Below are 26,142 nucleotides of genomic sequence, written 5' to 3'. Positions count from 1 at the left end.
GTATGTTACATGCAAAATAATTTATTCATTCAGATGCACCTCACAGTCACTCATTATATCTATAAAGTACTGGCTTCATCATTATTTTTCTGCCCTTACTGCTGTTGGAGAATCAGGATATAACTGTTTTGCTTATGGCTTCATCATCCAGATATTTACTGTACATCACAATCTACAAAGATAGCTATCTCTTCAATCTATATTGCAGCTTCATCACAATCCACAAAGGTAGCTATCTCTTCAATCCATATTCATGGTGCTACTTCAAACTTTGGCCACTATTCCACGTCTGTATTCAACTCCAAATTTTGGACTATCAAGCTCTTCTAGTTTTCAAAGCTATTATCAACGTCTACTACCTATTGCATTATCACTTACTGATTATGGTTCTCACAACTTGATTTTTACACCATGGCTTTATCTGTTTATAGAATTTTTTTTCTTTTCTTCTGCATGTCTATTGTCCTGCCTGTTTGATTGCAGGAGATTTAGATCTTCTTATTTCTACTATTGCGTAATTAGCTACTCTTCTTTGTATCTTTCTCAGTTTCTTTTAATAAACAGTCTTGGCTCCACTGTTTAAAAAAAAGAAAAAATTATTTGATTAGGCGCTGATGTGAAATAATAAAAAGAAAAAAATATCATCAATTTTCCGTGATTGTTTATAATTTTTTCCGCGAGAATGGCTGGCGGTCATCAACATTAAATTCGTATCACAACGGTTCGGGGAGCGTCCCTTGCGAAGCGACCGCAACGTTATGACGAGCAAACGTCACCCTGGGTCCACCTGAACGGTGAAAAACCGTCATGACTGCCGATCCGAGATCCATCAATCAAACGGCATTTATCCAATCTCCAAAACACATCCTGTACCTCCAGACGGCCGTTGTTTATCCACTCGCTCAACCGCAAGCGCCGACGTAGTCATCCACGTAGGACGTTAAGATGAACCGCCGATCCACCAGCCACAGAGATGCGACACGCCCAAATGAGGGAACGAGGTACCAATTCAAATCGAGCAGGCCGGGTGGGGGCGAGCCGGGGGAGGCGCCGATCTCTCTCTCTCTCTCCCTCGCCGTTCCTTCTCTCACTCTCTCAAAAGGAAGAGCGGGTGCACGGTAAAAAGGGCTCTCGCTCGCTCTATTTCGTACCGTTGAAGACTTGGCAAGATCTACTCCCTTTTCCTCTGTCCCTTCTTTTATCGTTATCGTCTCGGTAGAAGGATCTTGTCTCTTTCTTTCTCTCTAGCGGCTGATCTCGGAAAGGTATCGATATTTACCCTCTTTCCTCTTCTCTTCCTATGTCGGCGTCGTCGCCTTAAATCAGCATGATGTTGCGCTTCTTCTCGGATTTTCGCACCAAATAAGGGTTCTTTGACGGCTTCTGTACTGGTACTTCATTTGTTTTCGTGATCGGTTTTAAGGGTTTTCTTTTTTGTTTCTTTGCGATGGAAATGGGTGGGATTTCGGCTCATATTCTGCAATGCGGAAATATGTGGAGTTGATTTCAGCCAGATCTTTAAACCCAGGGTTTTCCTGTGCGCCATTCTTTTTTTTTCTGCGGTTTTCTTGCCCTATTTTTGTTACACTCCGTTTTCTTGGTCTCCAATAAACTTTTTGTTTAATTTTCTGCTACGGACGTGCACACACATTTCAAGGGATCTAAGAATCACGGAACAGTAATCACTTCTTGTTGATATAATTATGCTGTCTGTTTTCATTTTCCTTGACTTCTTGTGCTTGGTGTTGCCGTAGGGGGCTGAGGGAGTGGCCGTAACTTTCTACATGTTTGGTGGATCAAGATGATGGGAAGTTTTGTTACAAGAGCCTTGGCGTTAGTAATTCTGACATGAATTAGTTTTGGTTTTTTAGCTTTTACATTACATTGGAATAGATCTTCGTTTCATGTTTTCTTGTTTTCTGAAATCTTTTTTTCAAGAATGTGAATTTAGATTAGAACTTGAGCGTTTCTGTCTGTAGATTGGTCCTTGGCTATGCCTATCCGGCCTATGAATGCTTCAAAACGGTGGAGTTGAACAAGCCAGAGGTTGAACAGCTGAGATTCTGGTGTCAGTATTGGTATGTTCTTGTTGCTTGTTGGGGGAAGGATTTTATTTTCAAATCTCTGGTCACTTGTGGGACTGAAAGAAGACTTTTTGATTTTAATACATTTTTCTAGGATTTTAGTTGCTGCACTGACCGTCTTTGAGAGGGTTGGAGAATCTTTTATTTCATGGTAAGGTAGCTCAGTGATTTGGAAAGTTGGGCTCCACAGCATGCTTTCTTTACATTTAGTCACCTTTTCTTGTTACAACTTGGGACCTTATCTACTTTCTTGAAGGTTACCAATGTACAATGAGGCAAAGCTGGCATTCTTTATATATCTTTGGTACCCAAAAACAAAGGTAAAATCTATGCCTTCTCGAGTTATAGCATGTTATCTCATCTGTAGTTATAAATTTTTTAATTAATGAATTTATGATAGGGAACTACATATGTCTATGAAACTTTCCTTCAGCCATATGTTGCAAAGCATGAGAATGAAATAGATCGTAACTTGCTTGAGCTGAGAACGAGAGCTGGGGATATTGTTGTCCTTTATTGGCAAAAGGCTGCAAGCTATGGCCAGACAAGGTTTTTTGAAATCTTACAGTACATTGCTTTGCAGTCACCCTCGCAGTCATCGAGATCATGCCCTGTCCAGGTACTAATTGAGTAGAGTAAATAGGTCTTATTTTGTCATCTTTGTTTTTCTTTTCTTCTAAATATAATGAAATTTCACATGTCCACTTAATATGCTTGATCATCTGGAAATATAGCTTTTAGCACTGCCTCTAGCATTTGCTTGCTTCCAATTTGCCTAACTAGGCACATTTATCTGATCTGACAAAATTGTGGTCATTCACTATGTTTCTTGTATATATTCTAGGTTAAAGTGAAAAGGATCAATGGGTCTAGTAGTAGAACCTTCTTTTAATTTGCTATGTATTGATGGTGTGTTTATCTCCGGCAGACCAGTATAAGCTAATACCACCAAGCATGAAAAATATTTTCCCATGGAGTAAATCTTTTTCCTATGTCAAGTAGAGATTGCAAGGTTACTAAAATGAGAATCGATGGGTCCAGTAGTAGAAACTTTATTTTAATTTGCTATGTATTGATGGTGTTTTTATCTCCAGCAGTCCAGTATAAGCTAATAACACCAATCATGAAAAATATTTTCCCTGTGTAGTAAATCTTTTTCCTACGTCAAGTGGAGATTGCAAGGTTAGTAAAATGAGTTTCCTTTTCTTCCTTCTATTGCAAGTAGAGATTGCAAGGAAACTTGTATCCTAATCCGCTATTACTGTAGCACTTGGCATGCCATATCAATGCCCTTGTTGGTATATCAAATTAGAGTTTGATGTGATCATGCTTATTTAAGTGTTAAGGATTGTCCTGATATGCAACATAACCTAGAAGAAACTTTGCTCCATTTTCAATTAAGTGAAGACAAGACTTTTAAATTTAAGGATACATTTGAAGGATTGACAGTGTTTGCCAGTGGACTACTTTATTAAGTGAAATGATTGGGTGAATCACCCCTTAACAATAGCCCAACATGGTGCTTTGATGGTCAGATCCAATCCTTATTGCAAAATATTCCATGCTTGTTCTTGGGGCCTAGGTAGCCTCACCAATGTTAGGAGCATGCTCTACCGTGTTTCTAAAGCATGGTGTAGCATATCATCACCTATGTGGATGAACCCCTCTATTTATTGATTTGTGGGGTTGAATGTGATGGGCCAATGGTTTATATACTGCCATATGGTTGAACCCCTCTAAAGCATTGTGTAGCATAGCAGCTAGCATATGATGAACCGATTCTAGTCACCCTAAAAATTAAACAGATAAAGTTAAAGTAATAAAATATGAATTAGTTATGGCAAAAGGCTGACACCCTTACAGTTATTGAGATCACACCCTGTCCAGGTACTTATTTGGCAGAGTAAATAGGTCTTATTGTGTCCTCTTTGTTTTTCTTTTCCTCTAATTATAATGAAAATTTAAATATACTCGACAATCTGGAAATATAGCTCTTAGCACTTCCTCTAGCATTTGCTTGCTTCTCATTTGCTTAAGAATGCACATTTATCTGATGTGACAAAATTGTGGACGTTCACTATGTTTCTCCTATACATTCTAGGTTAAAGTGAAAAGAATCGATGGAGCCAGTACTAGAACCTCCTTCTAATTGGTAATATATTGATTGTGTTTTTATCTCCAGCAGACCACTGTGAGCTAATAACACCAATCATGAAAAATTATTTTCCCTGTGTGCTAAAGCTTTTTTTGTGTCAAGTAGAGATTGCAAAGTTACTAAAATGATTATCCTTTTTTCCTCCTACGGCAAGAAGAGATTGCAAGGGAACTTATATCCTAATCTGCTAGTAATGTAGCATTTGGCATACCATGCCAATGCCCTTGTTTTTATATTGATTTAGCATTTGATGTGATCAAGCTTATTTAAGTGCTAAAGATTGTCATGATATGTGAAATAACCTAGAAGAAACTTTGCTCCATTTAAAATTAAGCGAAAACAAGAAGCATCATCTTGATTTGGTGTTAGGAACCAGATGTTTAAATTTGATGATACATTGGATGGATTAATAGTGTTTGCTAGTGGACTACTTTATTAAGGGAAATGATTGGATGTGATCAATGCCCTTGTTTTTATATTGATTTAGCATTTGATGTGATCAAGCTTATTTAAGTGCTAAGGATTGTCATGATATGCAAAATAACCTAGAAGAAACTTTGATCCATTTAAAATTAAGCGAAAACAAGAAGTATCATCTTGATTTCGTGTTACGAACCAGACGTTTAAATTTGAGGATACATTGGATGGATTAGTAGTGTGTTTGCTAGTGGACTACTTTATTAAGGGAAATGATTGGGTGGGTCACCCCTAAACAATAGCCCCACATGATGCTTTGATTGGTCATATGCAATCCTTCTTGTGAAATATTGCCATGCATGTTGTTGGGGCCTAGGTGGTCTGACCAATCTTAGGAGCATGCTCTACTGTGTTTCTACAAGCATTATGTACCATCACCTATGTGGATGAACCCATCTATATGTTGATTTGTGGAGTTGAATATGATGGAACCAATGGTTTATATACTGCCATATGCTACTGTATACTCTGATCAGCATAGCAGCTAGCATATGATGAACCTGTTCCAGTCACCCCAAGTATTAAACAGATAAAGTAATAAAAATATGAATTAGTTAAGCACCAGAAAAGGATAAAGATTTATGGGAAAGTAAAAGTTCCTATTTATGTTTTTTTAATTAAATATCTAACAACTAGCAAGTCTGATGTCTTTGATTTGTTTAATGACTGTTCATTGGGGTGATGCATATGCATTTCACAATTATTAGAATTTTTTTTAGTATAGTTGTAGTTAGGATTGCCAGACCCTATACTAGTACTATCCTATTATTATGTCGGTATATGGTACGATACGATAAAATTTGTGGTACCGAGTGTCGGTATGGTATGGTACAACGCACTTGTTCGATACTTGTACAGTACGATACGCCTGGTATGGCATGACATGTTTTGGTTGTAACAAAAACCATGCATGTTATTCAATCATGGTTAGCTTCTTCCTTATTTCTCCTCGTCCTCTCTCTCTCTAAAATCCTTGCTCCAATGGCAATGACCCAATCTTTGCTCTAGTGACAATGGTCCAAAAATATGTGACCATGTCTTAAATCCAAAATGTTAAGCATGCCATTGATATACACAGATTAGTTTGTCTATGCAACTCATTGTGGATCATATATAGTTTATCATGGAAAAATTATGGACTAGTATGTGACTCCATGAAGTTAGAAAGGTGATTTGTAAAGGAGTAAGGGGTGGTCTCATTGAGATGGCATGAAATGGTAATCAATCTAATATGCTTGGTACAATACAGAGTATCAAATCATTGAAAATTGGGCAATATTTTAATTATCAGAACTAAGGGTGTTGGTCTTGTTTGAAGATGCCCCATGTTTTAGTAAATTAGGCATTGAAGCTTGGCCTCCTCAATGGAGATACCAATAATGGTGTTTTTCTCGGCTTTAAAAAACAAATGAGAAATGATGGCTTGCTTCCTTTCCTTTGTCTTTAAAATAAACAACATGGTGATAGATCCAGGACACATGGCTTCACTAGTGCAATCAACATCTAAGTGCAAAGTTGGAGAAGAAAAAAGGATGAGAGATTGAGGGCCAAGGTGGTAATGGCATGAATAAAGGTCGCTAAGGATGCTATTGAGGATACATGAGATGGTGTTGTAATGAACTCATCAGCTACAGGAATGACATAGACAATGTCATCAAGTGGTCAGAGGGTTCCAACGAGATGACATTATCAATAAGGTTCAAGAAAAGGGTCACCATCATCCATTCCTAAACTTCAAATAAAGCTTAATGGGTGTTGAGGCAATTGTAGTGTCTATAAACTGAGAACAAGAGATGATATTAGTAATAAACAGAAATTTATCTATCTGTACATGTACTACATATCAAGTTTCAGGAAATACCAAAGATAATGAAGATTCTTTATAATATAATAGTGCATGTTACTTGGGTTATACTGTTACAGTTTCTGATCCCTTCTGCCCTGACAGATGTCTATGATCTTTTGCCATTGAATGGTTTCTTCTTCTTGTTTTTTTTTTAATGTACTCTCTTTTAGTAATAGGAAATTCTGAGAAAACTGAAATTATTATTTTCTTGTTAATTTTTTAGGATATCTATATTAGAGGTACATTTCCTGCAAGCTGCATATTATCTAGCCTGCGAAGCTATCAAGGAAAATAGCTCTGGAACTTGTGTACCTTCCCAGTGATGCACTCAATCCGTGGAAGTTCAACTCTTTCGATTTGATTTAGTTAACACAGGAGACAGCCTACATGCTACATTACATCTAATACTTTGGCCTAAACTAAAGAATAAACATATATTATATCCAGGCAGTATATGTTGGTGCCTGGGAATTCAGGGACCAATGTGGACGGCCTGTCTGCCTCGACTACTTTGTTGTTTTACATGAAGTATTCTAATACCTCTTAAAGTTCTTTGATATTTCACATTTGTAGATATGCAAAATAACCACCAAAATGTCTATCAATGACTATTATGTGAACAGAATTACACAAAATAAAACCTAGGACTTCCAGATGATCTTGGAGATTAGAACTTCTTGTACCATAAAATATGACTTGAACATAAACATCTACAAAATATACGTACTCATTTGATGATAAAATGCCCAATTTGTTGATGCTTTCTCGAAAATCATTGTGTAACTGGTGCATCATCTATAATTAACTTTTCTGATGCATTATTATATTTGACATATCTTGAATGCTACAAATATCTTGAATGCTTGTTGCATACTCATTGAGTGTGAAGAAGCTCTACTTCTTTTAAGTAACTATTTTGTTCCGAGTCGAGAATCATTAGACTGGCATGCATTGGTTGTAAGAGGGGAGACACTTGCATGATTCCTAAGATTAGGGCATCTTCTTGTGAAAGGAAGATAGCTGTTGGTTTTCTTCACTGAGATAGTTGTTGGTTTTGCCCTTGGTTTTCTTAAATATGACAAAGTTATCTGTGATGAACCAGGCCAGTTCAAGCCCAAACCCAAACCCAGCAGGGCCCGCCTCTTAGGGGGTGCCCTGTGGCTTCCTTTAAACAAGAACAGGGGGAAATTTTTCCCTGTTCTCTCGAGTCTTCCCGAAGCCAAACCCCCCACCGTCTCTCTCTCTCTCTCTCACTCGCCGTGCCACCTCTTACCTTCTCGGATATCCTCTCAGCAGCTTCCCCATTTTGCCGTCGCCTCCCTCCCCCTTATGCCCTCTTCCTTGGATTCTTCCCCTCTCTAACACCCTCTCCCTCTCTTTCCTTCTGTTCCTACTCAATTTCTCTTTCTACCATTAATGCAGCAGTCACCATGTATGCATAGGTTATCAACTGCAAGGGTGCTACTCCTTTCTTGATTTCTGCTCTTAAATCCATCTGAAATTTATGGACTCGGGTCCCCTCATCTTCTGCAAGTTTGGATGCAAACTTAGCAAGCTCATTAAATTTGACTTCATATTGTGCCACGGTCATACTTTTTTTGTCTCAAAGAGATAAATTCTTTCTCTTTTTGGGCTTTAATACTAGGAGAAAAATATTTTTCATAAAAAGTTTGACAGAATTTATCTCAGGTGAAGAGCTCTACCTCAGAAACATGCTTAGTCTGTACCATTCTCGACCAATCAAAGGCCTTTCTTTGGAGCATATAAGAGGCATAGGTTATTTTATCCTCTGAACATTTCGTAATAGCAAAAACTTTCACCATTTCTTCTAACAAATTCTTAGCATCCAGTGGTTTAGTAGTTCCACGAAAACTGGAGGGGATCATCTTTCTAAATTTGGCTATACAGCCATGCTGCACTGTCTGAGGTTAAACACTAAAGGACTTTAATTTCTTTTGTTGCAACATCTGTTGTTGTTGTTACAAAAACTGTTCCTGCATTTGATTTTGAAATCGTAATTGCTGCTTTTGAAACCACTTCTGTTGTTTCAATTGTTGATCCCTAAATTGCTGCTATTGCTCTGTATGGTCTCCACAATCTAAAGTACAACAGGCTGTTGTGATTGTTCGGTCTGAATATTTTCAGTAGCCATTCCGACACTCATTTGTTGATCATTATTACCAACCTGTTGGTTTGAAGATTCAGCAGTTTAGGAGTGATCTTCAATGCTGGCAATTTTCTTAACATAGCGAGGTGCCATTCCTATTTACCTTAAGATAATAACAAATTTAATTATAAGGACAAATGATCACAATTTAGCACAAGCATCTATAATAAAATAAAAAATTATTTCTAGGTTCTAGATAACTACCCCACCTACACTCAATATGTATCAAATCTTAGGACTAAAATTTTCTACAACCTAAATCTATGCTCTGATACCACTTTAACTGTCACGCCTCCGAATCCGGATTTAAATATCAAGAGTGTGAGCAGCCGTCGCATACTTACAGGGAACTATCGCTATAGGCATGCAAGGCATCTATCTGTTAATGAATAAATATAACCTGCAATTTATATCGTTCACATTTAAGAGACAATAAATATCAGAGTACTTGACTATTGATCCATATGTTCATATATGTTTAACTACACCAAACATACTAACCTGGGATTCTTCGTTTGAACTTTTGCAATTCAAAGCTTTCAGTGGATGGATTAGTTACACAACTCAGAAAATCACCATACTATACATATAGTTAAATAAATCAGTTTTTCTAACTACAAAAGTGGCCTCGCCTCTTACTAACCTCAAAATGCTGATCCAACTAATATCTGAATCCGGATCTGGAACAACAAGGGAAGATTATGAGCTTCTCGGCTCAGTAAGTAATAAATACATATATCAAACTAATTTAACTCATATTAACATGCAACTTAAATGCGTCATACAATATATGATCTTAATCGGATCATGCATCAAAGTTATATAATTAGTGACATTAGAAATACAGTTTTATGCCCACTTTTCTAGAACATGAAAAATCAGTAAAGAGTATAAAAGTCTATATATATATATATCCAATTTCATAATGCTATACTTAAGTATGTATATTTATTTTTTTTTGCTCTCAGTCCTTATTGTGGTGCTACGATACCCCCCGTAGTAAGGGATCTTAGAAAGGTCCACGTTTACGCCCTATGGTGGACATCTCAAATCTACACATGCTTTGTGGTAGGCATCTTAAGTCTACGCTTATGCCTCATGGTGGGTATCTCAAATCCACGCTTACTCTCCGTGGTGGGCATCTCAAGTTCAGACATCATATAAATAGGCTAAGAGTCAGATGATACATATCAATAATTATATATATATTTCATATGTTTCTTTTCTTTTCGATATATCTTTTATATAACTTCGATACAGCTTGATACAACTCGATACAACTATAATATATTGTATTATAACATGCAGTAATTATCATTTATTAAGTCTAATCCGATCATAGCATATAACTTCATTTATTTCAACTTATAACATTCAACTACAAGTCATTTATTATAATTTTAGAAATTCTATACAATGTGCTATGTATGATGAAAGCAAATGCAATCGTGATCTTTATATCACTCAAATGGATGAGATAAATTCTCATTTAGTTTTGATTAAATATTATAAAATGTAAATATTACTTATCTCGCGGATCTCAACAATCGGCAATCTAAGCACACTCCTAGGATTCCTCGGGATCTAAAAATTCAACAATCACATACATGTATCAAATCAATGGCATAACAATATTTTTAAATTTAATTTCTAAAATCCTTAAGAGTCCTAACATCTTTTCTCAAATTCTTAAATTCTAAATTTTATTTTATATATTAGCTATTACTATAACAGAAAAACTACTAACGTTGTTCGTCTTCCTAACACCAACGGAACAAGGGCACAATTCAAAAAATTTAAGAAAAATGGTAAGGATATTGGAGAGGAAGAGGGAGAGTGACAGAGAGATTCCTCTCCCTTTCTCCTTTTTTTTTTTTCTTCTTGGTATTTCTTTTTCCTCTCTTTGCTTTTCCTTTTCCCCACCCACTCGCACACACATCCACGCACACACATGGAAAGAGGGAGGAAGAGACAGAGGGTCTCTCCTCTCTGTCTTCTATTCTTTCCTTTTCTTTTTTTTTCTTCGTTCCTTGACCAAAAGAGGGGAAACTGGGAGCAAGCGAAGAAGGAGAAAAGGAGAAGGGAAAAACAGTATGTGGAAGAGAGGGAGAGGGTGTTAGAGATAGGAAGAACCCAAGGAAGAGGGCGTGAGGTGAAGGGAAGCGATGACGAAATGGAAAAGTTGCCAAGAGGATATTCGGAAGGGTGAGAGGTGGCATGGCGAGTGAGGGAGGAGAGAGAGATAGTGGGGGGTTTGGCTTCGAAAGACTCAGGAGAATAGGAAATTTTTTTTTCCTATTAGAGATAGGAAGAACCTAAGGAAGAGGGCGTGAGGGGAAGGGAAGCAATGACGAAATGGAAAAGTTGCCAAGAGGATATTCGGAAGGGTGAGAGGTGGCACGGCGAGTGAGAGAGGAGAGAGAGAAAGTGGGGGGTTTGGCTTCGGAAGACTCAGGAGAATAGGAAAAAATTTCGTTTGAAGGAAGCCACAGGGCACCACCTAAGAGGCGGGCCCCGCTGGATTTGGGTTTTGGGCTTGAACCGGCCTAGGTCAGAGGAAGAGGTTTAGGCCGGCCATGAGACAAGGTGGACAAAGTTCAACCTGACAGTCAAAGAGATCAATTCGACAGGAAGTGGTTAGACAGTCACAAGCGAGTTTGATTCATTGTTTTCGGTGTGGAGGGAATCATCTTAGTCGAGATTGTCTTTTAAATACTGATGTTTGTTTTAGATGTGATCAAAAGGGTCATAAGATAACTTGTTTAGTGCCAGCTGAGAGTCAGATTGCTTCGACACCTTCAGTTTTTCAACCAGCTCAAGCATCAACTAGCAGTATTCCTTTTACTAGGTAGAGTCAAGTAGGAAGCCAAAAACCTCAGACTTAGGGGCGAGTATATGTCATTACTCAACAAGATGCCCAAGCTTCTAATTCAGTGGTGGTAGGTACTATTCCAGTACTAAACACTTACGCATATGCTTTGTTTGATCCTAATGCCACTCATTCCTTCATATATGTCACATTTGTTATAAAGTATGGTATACTGTTTGAACCTTTAGAGATAGTAATATATGTTGAAACCCCAATGGGAGTAATATATGTTGAAACCCCGGTGGGAGATGTGTTAGTCACTAGTTATGTCTGCAGGTCTTGTGTTGTTAAAATAGGAAGGAATTGGTGGCAAATTTGATAATACCACAAATGAGAGACTTTGATGTGATATTAGGAATGGATTGGTTAGCTATTTATTATGCCTTAATGGACTATCATAAAAAGATCGTTAATTTTCATATCCCTGATCAGCCGAAGTTCAGTTTTGTGGGAAGTACAGGTGCTGCCCCTCCACAGATAGTATCAGCCTTGCAAGCTAGCCGAATGTTAAAAAAGGATTGCTAATGTGAAGGATATACAAATGAATGAGCAAAACTTAGAAGATATCCCCACTGTGCGTGAGTTTGCTAATGTGTTTCCAAATGATTTGTCCGGACTACCATCAGATAGGGAGATTGAATTCTCCATTGACCTAGTTCCTGATACAAGTTCAATTTCTAAAGCTCCGTACAGAATGGATTCGACAGAATTGAAGAAGTCAAAGGAGCAGCTTCAAGAATTATTAAATAAAAATTTTATTAGACCTAATGAATTATCTTGGAGAGCCCCAGTTCTATTTGTGAAAAAGAAGGATGGGAGTTTACGATTTTGTATTGATTACAGGAAATTGAATAAGATGACTATTAAAAATAAGTATCCCTTATCCAGGATTGATGATTTGTTTGATCAATTGAAGGGAGCCCAAGTGTTTCCAAAATTGATCTCAAATCAGGGTATCATCAATTAAAGATCAAAGTAAAGGATGTGCCTAAAACTGTCTTTCGAACTCGATATGGACATTATGAAATTTTGGTGATGCCATTTGGATTAAGAAATGCCTTGGCTGCGTTTATGAACTTAATGGATAGAATATTTAAGTCTTTTTTGGATCATTTTGTAGTAGTATTCATTGATGACATTCTAATCTATTTTAAGAATAAAGCAAAATATGATGAGCATTTAAGATGTATCCTTCTAATCTTAAAAGAAAAGAAATTATTTGCCAAGTTTTGCAAATGTAAATTTTGGTTGAATAAGGCGGCATTACTTGGGCATGTAATATCTAAGGTATTTCTGTGGATTCTAAAAAGATAGAAGCTATTGTGGACTGGAATAGGCCGATCAGTGTGTCTGAAATCTGTAGTTTTCTGGGTTTGGCTGGTTATTACTGAAGATTTGTAGAGGGATTTTCTAAAATTGCTGCACCTCTAACCCGTTTAACTCAGAAAGGAGTCAAGTCTGAATGGTTAGAAGAATATGAGAGAAGCTTTGAGGAATTTAAAAGAAGATTGATATTAGCAACTATCCTCACTATGCCTTCTGAGAGTGGAGGTTTCACAATATACAGTGATGCTTCTAAGAAGGGTTTAGGTTGTGTTTTAATGTAGCATGGGAACATTATAGCATATGCTTCCAGGCAACTAGAATCATATGAACAAAATTATCCCACACATGTCTTGGAATTAGCAGTAGTAATTTTTGCACTTAAAATCTGGAGATACTATTTATATGGTGAAAATTGTGAAATATTCATTGATCATAAAAGTTTGAAGTATATCTTTACTTAGAAGGAACTGAACATGAGGAAGAGATCTTTAGAATTGATGGACTATGATTTATTTATGAATTATCATCCAGGAAAAGCCAATGTAGTGGCTGATGTATTGAGCAGAAAATCCATCGGTAATTTGGCAGCATTAATTACTACTCAGAGGCATATTCTGGTGGATCTAATGAAATTCAATATTGAAGTACGGAGGCATGAGCTTGGGGCACAGATAGCACATTTTAGACTATAGTTTAATCTAATTAGAAGAATTAAAGATGCTCAAGACAGTGATTCAGAGTTACAGAAAATTAGAGAACTAGTTAATTCTAGGATACAGTCATAATTTCAAGTTCATGAGGATGGGTCTTTGAGTCTTAGAAATAGAATGTGTACTTAATATTCTAGTGTTGAAGAGGCAAATTTTAGATGAGGCCACTTGAAAATTAGAGGAAGTAAAGCAAAAGTATCCATATCTTTTTGAGAACTCAGGTATTTAATTTCGAGGACAAAATTTAATTTAAGGGGGGGACAATGTAATAAATCAGGTCGGTTCAAGTCCAAAACCCAAACCCAGTGGGGCTTGCCTTTTAGCTGGTGCCTTGTGGCTTCCTTAAAACGAGAATAGGAAAAATTTTTTTCCATTCTCCCAAGTCTTCTCAAAGCCAAATCCCCCACCATCTCTCTCTCTCTTCACTCGCCATGCCACCTATCACCCTCCCGGATATCCTCTCGGTAGCTTCCTCATTTCGCTGTTGCCTCCCTCCCCCTTACGCCCTCTTCCTTGGGTTCTTCCCCTCTCTAACGCCCTCTCCCTCTCTTCCACGTGCTCTTTTTCCCTTCTCTTTTTCTCATTCTCTTGCTCCTGGTTTCCCCTCTTTTGATCAAAGAATGAAGAAAAAAAAAGAAGGAAAGAACGGAAGACAGAGGAGAGACCCTCTGTCTCTTCCTCTCTTTTTCCGTGTGTGTGCGTGGATGTGTGTGTTGGGGGGGGGAAGAAAAGAAAAGAGAGGAAAAAGAAATACCAAGAAGAAAAAAAAAGAGAAAGGGAGGGGAATCTCTCTCACTCTCTTTCTCTTCCTCTTTAATATCCTTATCATTCTTTTTTAATTTCTTGAGCTGTGCCCTTGTTCCATTGGTGTTAGGAAGTCGAACAAGGTTACTAGTTTTTCTATTATAGTAATAGCTAATATATAAAATAGAGTTTAGAATTTTAAGAATTTGAGATAGGATGTTAGGATTCTTAAGGATTTTAAAAATTAAATTTAAGAATGTTGTTGTACCATTGATTTGATAAATATATGTGATGTTGAATTTTTAGGTCCCGAGGAACCTTAGGGGTGTGCTTAGATTGTCGGTTGTTGGGATCCACGAGATAAATAACATCTATATTTTATAATATTTAATCAGAATTAAATGAGAATTTATCTTATCCATTTGAGCGATACAAAGATCACGATTGTATTTGCTTTCATCATACATAGCACGTTGCGTAGAATTCCTAAAATTATAAATAAATGACTTGTAGTTGAATGTTATAAGTTGAAATAAATGAAGTTATATACTATGATTCGATCAGGCTATATAAATGGTAATCAATTGTCTGTTGTAATACAATGCATCATAGCTATATCGAGTTGTATCAAAGCTATATAAAAGATTTATCGAAAAAGAAAGAACATATGATATATATATATATATATATATATATATATAATTATTGATATATGTATCATCTGACTCAGCCTACTGTGTATGATGTTCGGACTTGAGATGTCTACTGTGAGGCGTAAGCATGGATTTGAGATACCCATCATTGGGCGTAAGCATGGACTTAAGATGCCTACCATGGGGCGTAGGCATGGATTTGAGATGTCCACCATGGGGTGTAAGCGTGGATCTTTCTGAGATCACTTGCTACGGGGGATATCATGGCACCATAGTAAGAGCTGAGAGCAAAAAGAAATGGGTACCCGTGCTTAAATATAGTATTATGAAATTGGATATATATATATATATATAGAGAGAGAGAGAGAGAGAGACTGGGCTCTGGTTAACCCTTAAAAGCAAATAAGAGGACTTCTCTTGCCCGTTAGCTGATCTGGCATTGTTTTATAAAAAAAAGCTGAAAGAATTAAATGGGACCACGTCGTCGTTTCCTTCTTCACGTCTCTTCTCTGCTTAAGGCTATGATGCTGCTTTAATGGGGAAGGGACTGAAAAAAGAGAGAGTAGACCTTGTTTGAAATGAAACTCTTCCCTCCCTCTCGCCGGCAAAACCTCTTTTCTCTCTCTCCTTATGTTTCTCTCCGAAAGAAACTTCTTCCCCGCTTCTCTCCGATGTAAACAGCCCAGTCTATCTCTCTCCATCGCAAATGTGGTCGGCTCTTTGGTGCAACCACATCGTCGGCTCTCTCTATCGCAAAAACATCATCAGCGATCTTTCTTCAGTACAAATATATCGCCGACTCTTTCTCTCCATCGCAAACAAGTCGCTGGCTCTCTCTCCAGTGCAAACACATTACGGACTCTCTCTCCGGTGCAAATACCATGCTAGCATTTACTTCTCTCCCGCAAACATCTCGTTGGAATTGTTTGGGATATGCTAATTGAGTGCAAGATATCTTTTTACTACTGTTACTTCATTATAGGCTAAATATTTCAGTGGATGTATGAAATATATATGCGACATTGTAAAAAAGTTATGATAGGGAAAACATAGAGCCTGTTCAATTATGAGAACCTATATAGCTTAATTCATCAGAGGCTTGATGGTTATATTTTGAAATTTTGATTCTTTTGGATAAGAATTATTATTATGATATGGAAAACAATCATATCTAATAACATTATTCATGCATTGCTTGAGTAAAAAGAGTATTTATTCAAAAAATATTGATCTCAGAAAGAAAGTAAATAAGTTTTTTTATCACTGTTCTTTGATAAAGTCAGTTAAATGTTATTAGTCAAGTTGGAACTTGAAACTTACTAATGAAAAGATTTTTTAACATTCAAAGATATGTTTATACTTGTGTGAATGATCAATGATTAACTTGTAGTATGAGCTGTAGTTTGAGATGTCTGGTTATATCTCTAATTTTAGTTACTAGAGCATTTTTTTTAATAGAATAGCATCAATTTGAAAGTTGATATTTAACACGATCTCAATTTGATATGCATCAGTAAAATTAAGCTATGCATTTGAATGCCACTTATACAAACTGTATGTCATTACCAGTAAGTAAATTAAATTACACATATCATGGATGTGGAAAGTATGTATGATGATAGCATGACAGCTATCTTTAGCACACCAACTACTTTTGTAAGAGGAGAAAGCAATGTGCATGATTACGTTTCACTTGATGACACTCCAAACCCATTCAACAATGATCACATAGAGAGGGCTTCTGAGAGAAGATCGTATTGACCAGAGTTCAGAAAGTTTAGCATTGCATGAAGGCATGGTCTTCGAAACTCAAGAAGAAGCAATGGAAGCCTACAACCAATATGCATATAAGAAGGGTTTTGGTATTCAAAAGGGATCATCTTATCAATCCTCGAAAAGTAAGGAGATTAGCAGATAAGAATTTACATGTGGTAAAGGAGGGGTATATAAGTCTAAGATCAACATTGCAGTTGATAGACAAGATCATGCAGCACAAATTACGCCACACAAGGAAGGACAGTGCATTCGTACTAGATGTAAAGCAAAAATGTGCATTAGAAAGACTGAAATTGGCAAGTGGGAGATTATCATGCTTCACGATGTTCATAATCATGAGCTCATTCATAGTCCATCGAAAACTCACTTCAATTATATGGAAAGATCACTTCAGAAGATAAGGAGTTTATAAGGACTTTACATGATTAAAATATTTCAACTCAACAAATCATGGGTGCCATCTCATAATTGCATGAAGGTATACGAAATGTAAGATTCACTAGGAAGAATTTGAACAACTTTAGAAGCAATCTTCAAAAATAGTTATTTAATATTGACTTGCAAATAACAGTTAATCATTTTCCAACTCGACAAGTCGAGATTTTAGTTTTCTTTTATGCCATCCAATTAGATGCCAACAATAGTGTCTAGAATATTTTTTGAATTGGAAGGTCAAGATTATCTTATCAATACTTTGGTGATGTGGTGACATTTGACAGTACATACATGACGAATAAATACAGCATGCCTTTTACATCATTGTTAGCGTCAACCACCACATGCGGTCAATTCTGTTCGGTTGTGCATTAATCCCAGATTAGTGTACCGAATCATTTATTTGGATCTTTCAGTCTTTTCTGGAGGCACATTATGGCAAGCATCCGAAATGCATATTAACTGATCAAGATCCAGCAATGAAAAAGGCAATTGAGCATGTTTTCTAATACTATCTATCGATTCTGGTAAGTGGCATGTCCTAAAGAATATCAGAGAATATCTATTCATTCTTTTTAATACAAAAGATGGACTGAAGGAGGATTTTCATCATTGTATCAATGCTTCCATCTCTCCAGAGTAGTTTGAGCATCATTGGGATGAGTTTATCAAGTACTCCTTGAAGTCCAATGTCTATTTTGATCATCTATTCAGTATACGAGACCAATGGGTGCCTGCATATTTTAGATATATATTCTTTGCTTCTATGTCTACAACATAGCGCAGTGAAAGTATACACTCGTTGTTTAAGGTTATGTGGACAATCACATGAATGCTTTCAGGTTTGTTACTTAGTTTGAGGCAGTCTTGGAGAGTAGGTATGATCGAGAGAATGAAGAGGATTTTTGAACGTACCACATTCAACCAAGCATAATTTCGAAAGTTTCTATTTATCGATACAGTTTGTATTTATTATTTGTAGTTTCTATTTATCTGCATGGAGTTTGTGTTTATTATTCACAGTTTCTGTTTTTTATTTGGAGTTTGTATTTATCCTTCGATAGTTTGTCTTTATTTTAGCAGAACTTAATGTTTATCCTTGTTGTTTATTATGGGTGGATTTAGGATTACTCAATTTTGAACCACGAGTTTGTGTTTATTTTGAAAAGTTTTTATTTATCGATACAGAGTTTGCATTAATTATTCACAGTTTTTATTTATCTATGCGGAGTTTGTATTTATTATTCATAGTTTCTGTTTATTATTTGGAGTTTATGTTTATCCTTCGATAGTTTGTGCTTATTTTCGTAGGACTTAGTATTTATCCTCCTCTCTTGTTATTTATCATGGATGGATCTTATGATCACTCATCTTTTGAATCCCAAATTTGTTTTTATCTTAGAAAGTTTTTATTTATCGGCACAGTTTGCGTTTATTATTCGCGATTTTTGTTTTATCTGTATAAAGTTTATGTTTATTATTCACAATTTCTGTTTATTATTTGAAATTTGTATTTATCCTTCGATAGTTTGTATTTATTTTCGTAGAACTTAATATTTATCCTTGTTGTTTATCGTAGGTGGACCCAGGATTACTCAATTTTGAACCACAAGTTTGTATTTATTTTGAAAAGTTTTTGTTTATCGGTACAGAATTTGTGCTTTTTATTCGAAGTTTGTATTTATTATTTGTAGTTTCTATTTATTATTTAGAGTTTGTATTTATCTTCCGATAGTTTGTGTTTATTTAGGTAGGACTTAGTATTTATCATCTTTTTTGGTGTTTTATTTTAGGTGAACTATTGGATCACTGCACTTTTGAACTCCGAGTTTGTGTTTATCTTAGGAAGTTTCTGTTTATCGATACAGAGTTTGCATTTATTATTCGCAGTCTTTATTTATCTACACAGAGTTTGTGTTTATTATTCGCAATTTCTGTTTATCATTTGGAGTTTGTATTTATTCTCCGATAGTTTGTGTTTATTTTCGTAGGACTTAGTGTTTATCCTCTTCTCTTGTTGTTTATCGTGGGTGAATCTAGGATCACTCAACTTTTGAATCTCGAGTTTGTGTTTATTTTGGAAAGTTTTTATTTATCGGCACAGAGTTTGCATTTATTACTCGCAGTTTCTGTTTATCGGTACAGAGTTTGTGTTTATTATTCACAGTTTCTGTTTATCGATCCAGAGCGGTTCGTCTTTGGATGTGCGTACACTTTTCGAGATGTGTCTGTACTTCTGGCTCCATTAATTTACATGTTTGCATGTTTTCGAAAAAAAAGATACCGTGACTTAACAGAGGTGGTTATAGGACATTCCGTGACTTAATAGGGGTGGGACGTAGGGATGGCAAAATTGATCCGACCCGATGGGTATGCATCCTACCTAAACTCGGTCAAATCCAAAAAATAGGGTTTGACTGGGTTTGGATAAAACCCGAAAACTGTAGCACGGGTATGGGTAGGATATGAGTAGTGCTGTTTTCTATCCAAACTTAAATCCGAACCCGACCTGAACCTATGGATATGGGTAATATCCGAACCCATACCTGAATATATATATTTATAATTCTGTTTTGGTTGATAATAAGCATAAAATTATTTTGGTTATTTATATTTTCTATGTTGAATTGTAATTTTATTTCTATGTTTGATTTCTATAAATTTGGACTTATAAATTATGTTCTATGTTGAATTGATAATTTTGTTTTGATTGATAATATGCATAAAATTTTTTTGGTTGCTTATTTTTTTTAGGTATGGGATAGGTATGGGTTGGGTATGAAAAAATGGGTTACCCGTGAGTATCTTCGAATCCATTGGGTATGAGGATGGGTATTTTTTTTCTTATCCAATTGGGTATTGGATAGGGTTTGGGTATAGGGTATTAAGTTTGGGTTTAGGGATGGGTAGGTACAATACCCGATCCAAACCCTACCCATTGCCAGCCTTAGTGGGACGCTCCTATTTTTATAGGCTCTTCTCCTCCTGTTATGCGATGATGGGGTGGAGCAATATCTTCGCGGCCGGTGGCGCTCAGTTTCTCGATTGAGGTCGCCGCTCATCATTTGAGAGGTGGAGCCATCTTGCAAGCTCCGTATTGGCTTTAGAGGTATTGAAAATCTCCATCTTTTACTTGAAAGGAGGTATCCACGGCCTTGAGAGATTTCTCCTGTTCCATGTCTGGAGAAGGCATGGCTTCAATGACGGTCTCTCTGATGCTTTTGTGGAGTAGGTGCTCCAAGAAGGATGGCTAACGGACCGCGCCATCCTTCGATGATGAATCCGAGTCGCTCCCAAGGTTCTCAGACACATTTATATGGACCTCCCCGAGCCTGCCTCTTGCACCCCTCATGCGCTTGGGGGCAACGGATAGTCAGCGTGTCGGGGGAGCAAATCTCATTGAGACGTCTACTAGCCGGGTCGGGGAAGGTTGTCGGGTTTCGAAGGCTGCAATATTAATGCGGGATAAGCGATAAACGATGGCAAACGTTAGTTTTCTGCTGTCATTTATTGTTCTCTTTTTTTACTTTGTTTGTTGCTTCCTTCTGTGCGGTGCTTGGTGCGCCGTCGTTGTAATGCTTTGTATTTTGTGTAATGAGCTCATCCAGAAGCTTCAAATTGTTTTTAATTTGATGATATATACATTCAAACTATATAATGAATGTTTGTGTTTTATTTCATTTTTTTAATTCGTTTGTTGATGATGTTTGTATTTTAAAATGATGTAAGGCATGAAACGGAAGATCGGCGAATCATTCAATGATCATTCAATTATCCAAAATTATTTTGAGACCATTTAATGATCCATAATCAATGATCCAGACAATTTTTAGGTGACTAAATTTTTTTTTATGTGACTAAATCCTCCTTAAATCCTCCCAGAACCCTTACGCTACAGTGCTGAAGGATGACTAAAACCTCTTTTGGGCGACTAAATACTTCCTAAACCCTCTCAGAATTCTTACGCCACAGTGCTAAAGAATGACTAAAATCTCTTTTAGGCGATTAAACCTTCCCTAAATCCTTCCAGAATCCTTATGCTACAGTGCTGAAGGCGCCTTCATGGAAAGGCATAAAGGCGCCTTCATCAACCATGAAGGTGCCTTCATACATGGTTGACGAAGGCGCCTTTATAGTGCTGAAGGCGTCTTCATGGTTGATTAAGGCGCCACCATCAAGGTGCCTTCGCTGCCTTTAAAGGCGGCTTTAGATGGGTCTGATAGTTATCAATTCCAAGTTCCCCAAATTTTGGAATCTCGCTAACCGCACCGCATGGTCTGTGACTTAAAACCAACATCCTAACATCTCCTGTTCATCTTCTTTTCCTTTCTATGGTTTCGTTCCTCTCAAAATCCCTAGTTCCCATCTCCAAACCCATCTTTTCTTAAATCTCAAATCAAAAACCTCCTCCCCACCTTCTCTTCTAGTCTTTGGTGATTGGCCAACTTTAAAAAAGGATGGCTCCGAAGATGCTTTTCCAACGCCAAAGAGCATCCAGAAGTGAAGAATGTACAGGGAGAAGAGAAGCAACAACATCACCTCCTCCAAGAACTCTAGTAAGTGCCAAAAATATTCTCTCTGGTCGTATTGTAGATATAAATTTTCTAGATTCAGAGGGATTCTGGATTGCAAACTTGATTACAGATATGGTATGAGAATTCATCTGCACAACTAAAGTCCCAATGTTTATGACATTAGTTAGAGAATTTTATTAGAATATCTCATTTGGAGAAGATACCGTATCATCTTCAGTAAAAGGAAAGAAAATTGATTTTGATGATGAAATATTTGGGCAAATTTTGAAACTTCCAACTGAAGATGACCTGCTGGACAGTATAGAGAATAGAAGTGAAAGAATGAAAAGTGTTCTTGGGGTAGAGGACTACGGTCAATTTCGTAAAATTTATGGAAGACAATTAAATGTTGAAATGACTCCACATCATTGTTTGCTGGATTATACAATCCAGAGCAGGAGGATTTGGTATTATAACAGATAAAGACTTAGCTATCATGTATCATGTAGTCCAATCCATCCCATTCAACCTTTCAAGAATGATTATCAGGGTTATGCAAGAGGCGATGGATAGAGCAGAGGCATCTTTATCTTATGTTATGATTTTAATCCATATCTTTAAACATTTTGGTATAAAAATTCAGAGAGAATAATTAACGAAATTAGGCAGAGATAGCAAAATCAATAAAAAAGTCCTCAATAGAATACAATAGTTCAAAACTGATGATAGTCAATGGATCAGGAAGTGTGGAAGCAGAGAAGATGTTCAGGAGAATATTTCAGCTGAGGAAGAGAGACTTCAGTTTAGTAGGGGTGGAGCAGTAGGACCTTTTAGATTTATGGAGCCGAGGATGACTCCAAATCTGGTTAGTGCTATTGCTCGGGAGGTGGCATCTATTCTTCAGTCCTCTTCTTCAGGAGAGTTACTGCACGGATGGATTCGATCGGTGCACATAATTCTTCATTCGAGTAGAAGTTGGACAATCTGATCTCAGCAGTGCAGGATATTCGTAATTTCGTCTTTCGTATTGAGAAATTAGAGAGAAATCTACCTCACACAGACATGCAACATCAGCTATTCAAAGTTATCTGCACTCTTAGAGTCCTTCAGACTGCGGTATAGAGAGAATCAAGTGGGATAGAAAGATAAAATGTTCTCTCTATTGGGTTGGTTACAGTCTTACTGACTGTTGTTCGGATCGGCTAACAGATAAATATTCTTATTTCGAGTCTTCCAAGTCAGGCTCAATCTAGTCAGCCTTCTATTTAGCCATCTTTCTCCAGACCATCCTCATCTAGCTCTATTCTTATAGGTAGTAGTCGTCAAGGTACAGTTGCTCAAGATAGAGTCCGTCGCTATCGTCCTACTGTCCAAACTGATCCTAAAGATTAGAATGTGCCGACATTATCTTTTGATTTTTTGATTGTGTTGTGATGATGTAATACTTTGTATGTTGTGTTTTGGTTATACTATGAATGTATCGGTATTTGTATCAAACATCGTTGAATGGTTTACGTATCCTCTTTTGAATGGTTTACATATGAATGAAAAAATGGTGTAGCATGATGGAATCATGTACTCATTTATAATGTGTAGCAATATAAAATGCACCGTTGTGGCACGTTATCATATGGAGTACTTTGTGTTTATCTTGCTATGGGTTCATAACAGGCAGAGAGCAACCGATAGTTTGTGTTTATTTCTGTAGGACTTAGTATTTATCTTCCTCTCTTATTATTTATCCTGCAAATCCTGTAAGGACCCTCGAATCACTCAACTTTTGAATCCGGAGTTTGTGTTTATTCTGTTTATCATCTCAGAGTTTGTGTTTATTATTCAGAGTTTTTATATTTTTATTATACGGAGTTTGTGTTTATTTTAGAGTATTTTGTGTTTATCATGGCACAGTCATGGATTCCTAATGTGTTTATTATTTGGAGTTTGTGTTAATCAACCGATAGTTTGTATTTATTTTCAGATGATTTAGTGTTTATCCTCCTGAGAGGACCCATTGGATCACTCAACTTTTGAACACTGAGTTTGTGTTTATTTTGAGCGGTTTTTATTTATCGTCTTGGAGTTTGTATTTATTATTCATAATTTTTATTTATTATTTTGAAATATTTTGTGTTTATCCTATCCAAGGTTTGTGTTTAGGGTCATTCGTAGTTTGTGTTTATCCTCTCAAGATCGTAAACACAAACAAAACCACTCCCCCTGCAAATAAGCACAAATTGATCTGGAACAATTTCGAACATAATTATTTAGAAAATAATTCCCACATCGAACAATTATCAAACCTGTCAATAAACATAAACACAAAAAAATTGAAGAAAAATAAAGAACAAATCCACATATCCAAAAATCAATGGCATCAATTACAAAAAATAAATTTGATTCACATTTGTTACTGAATATTTGTATACATCAAAATAATAGTTTCACTGATGATAGAATACAAATTTGAATACAAATTTTTGAATGTACTGTTAAAGATTCATACAAAATATTCACAACACATCCACGATAGCGATAGCACAAACTAGGACGTTCCCGCTTTGCGACCCTTCGTGATCACCTGCGCAGCACATCTAGCACGTAACTCTGGCACATGAGCATCTGTAATTGTGATCTCCCGTCCCATCATCAGACTCTCCATAAAATGCATGATATAGATGGCACAATCAGACCTATAAAAAAAATATTTTGCACTCACAGTCAATAAAAAAGCAAACAACTACTATGATGAAATTAAATTCATACGGATGTGTCTTAACATAAAATGATTATAATATTTACTTGGCATCCTATTGTAGACAATCAACGAAATGGAGCGGGCCAACCATCCATATCAATAGAGTACATATCTCTTGCCATCTTTGTCAATCAGGTCACCTGCAATCACAATATTCATAATCAACCATATTGTTAGCAATGCATGAGCACGCACAACATTCGATAAATATTCGATATGGTCATTACTCACAATCTTCTAGCGACGCCTCTGTACTCTACACCACTCACAGATATGTAGTGTCTAAAATATGTGCTCTCTATATCGATCATAAGCAAGTGCCAGTGTGACGACGAGCATTTGGGCACGAACATTTGTTTGACTTCAGCCAATGAATGAGACATGAAGTCTCGTACAGCTTTGTCAGGACCCTTCCATGTGCTCAGCAACATGCTTTATAATGAGAAAAAATATTGAAACATACATTAGACTACACAACGCTACACCAATACATGATATTGAATGAAGAATATAAATACAAATAAGGACCATAAAGAAGGATCGCAACATAAAGATAGACTACAAATTAATTGAAGGATTCGTTGAACGTTACTGCAGGAGGGACCGAAAAACATCTATGACCTGCATAGTCTATTGCAAAAATAAAAAATGAAAATTAACTTGCACATATGTTTGATTTATCCAACTTAGTATATAATACTTACATCTTCGTCAATTAAATTTTCAGATAGGATGTCATGAACCTGCATCCGATTGATAGCGCTAATGCCGTCAGTCCAAATCAGTGACCTATATGGTGAAATTAATGTGAAACCTAAAGACAAACTTAGTTTGAAAGACATCAAAAGTTTATAAATAATGGAATGACATACCGATCGATTTTTTGTTCTAAAAAATCAAAGACTTGCCTATGCTCTCCATCATCCAGAAGCTGCAATCCAACGAAGTCATGGTTAGTCAAAAAATTCCTGCATATTGCATGAGTACATAGGATGTGAATGAAGTATGAATGTTTTACTAAGTCATAACTCTACTTACCACGTCGTTGTCCCTATGGCGGATTGACTTCTTCTTGGGCTTTCTTTTGGGATCCGGAGTAGTTGAAGGCAGGCGGATGAAGGACTGCATAGTAGATGGGAGTCCTGAACTGTCCGCTGCGTAATCCATCTCTCGGTATGCTGTAGATCCACATGCTCCATGGGTACCATCGGGCTATTAGCACTCACAAACTCAATAGGATGTGCCGCCGCCTCATGAGTGCTTTCTTTCGCATCCTTGATCCCTTCAGTGCTCTTCAATGCGCCTGGAACTTGGAAATCAACTTGTCCTTCTCGGCGAGCATCCTTCGGAGCTCCGTCTTCTCGGCATCGTCTTGAGCCCTCCCCCTCACCTTCGCAAAGACGCATCGATATTTATACACGAGCTGCATCTGAGGATAAATACACAATAATTACATGTGTCAATAATGAATTTAAAAAAAAATTAATTACACGATAGGTCAATACTACGGCAGTGCTACGTGCGCTGCTAGATGTACTCTTCCTACCCATCTTGTTTTACCTTTAGCTCTATTTACCTGACGGGTGGAAGGTCTCACTTCAAGGAGCAACATCTCATCCGGTGATGCTCGA

At 36.8% G+C, this 26,142-nt stretch overlaps 1 protein-coding gene across 1 annotated transcript in view; it reads left to right on the top strand.

Moving 5' to 3' along the window:
- Nucleotides 1-1,007: 1,007 nt before the first annotated feature.
- The window catches only part of LOC105054422 (uncharacterized), a 41,364-nt gene continuing 16,229 nt past the window's right edge, over nt 1,008-26,142 (top strand). The window contains 6 exon segments of the mRNA XM_029267362.2: nt 1,008-1,265; nt 1,755-1,833; nt 1,980-2,165; nt 2,167-2,235; nt 2,341-2,404; nt 2,485-2,703. Of these exon segments, the coding sequence (XP_029123195.1) occupies nt 1,802-1,833; nt 1,980-2,165; nt 2,167-2,235; nt 2,341-2,404; nt 2,485-2,703 (570 nt within the window). The 5' untranslated portion in view covers nt 1,008-1,265; nt 1,755-1,801.

This window comes from Elaeis guineensis, chromosome 11 (genome assembly GCF_000442705.2).
Source record: "Elaeis guineensis isolate ETL-2024a chromosome 11, EG11, whole genome shotgun sequence".
NCBI lineage: Eukaryota > Viridiplantae > Streptophyta > Magnoliopsida > Arecales > Arecaceae > Elaeis > Elaeis guineensis.
This window is presented reverse-complemented; position numbering and strand designations above follow the sequence as displayed.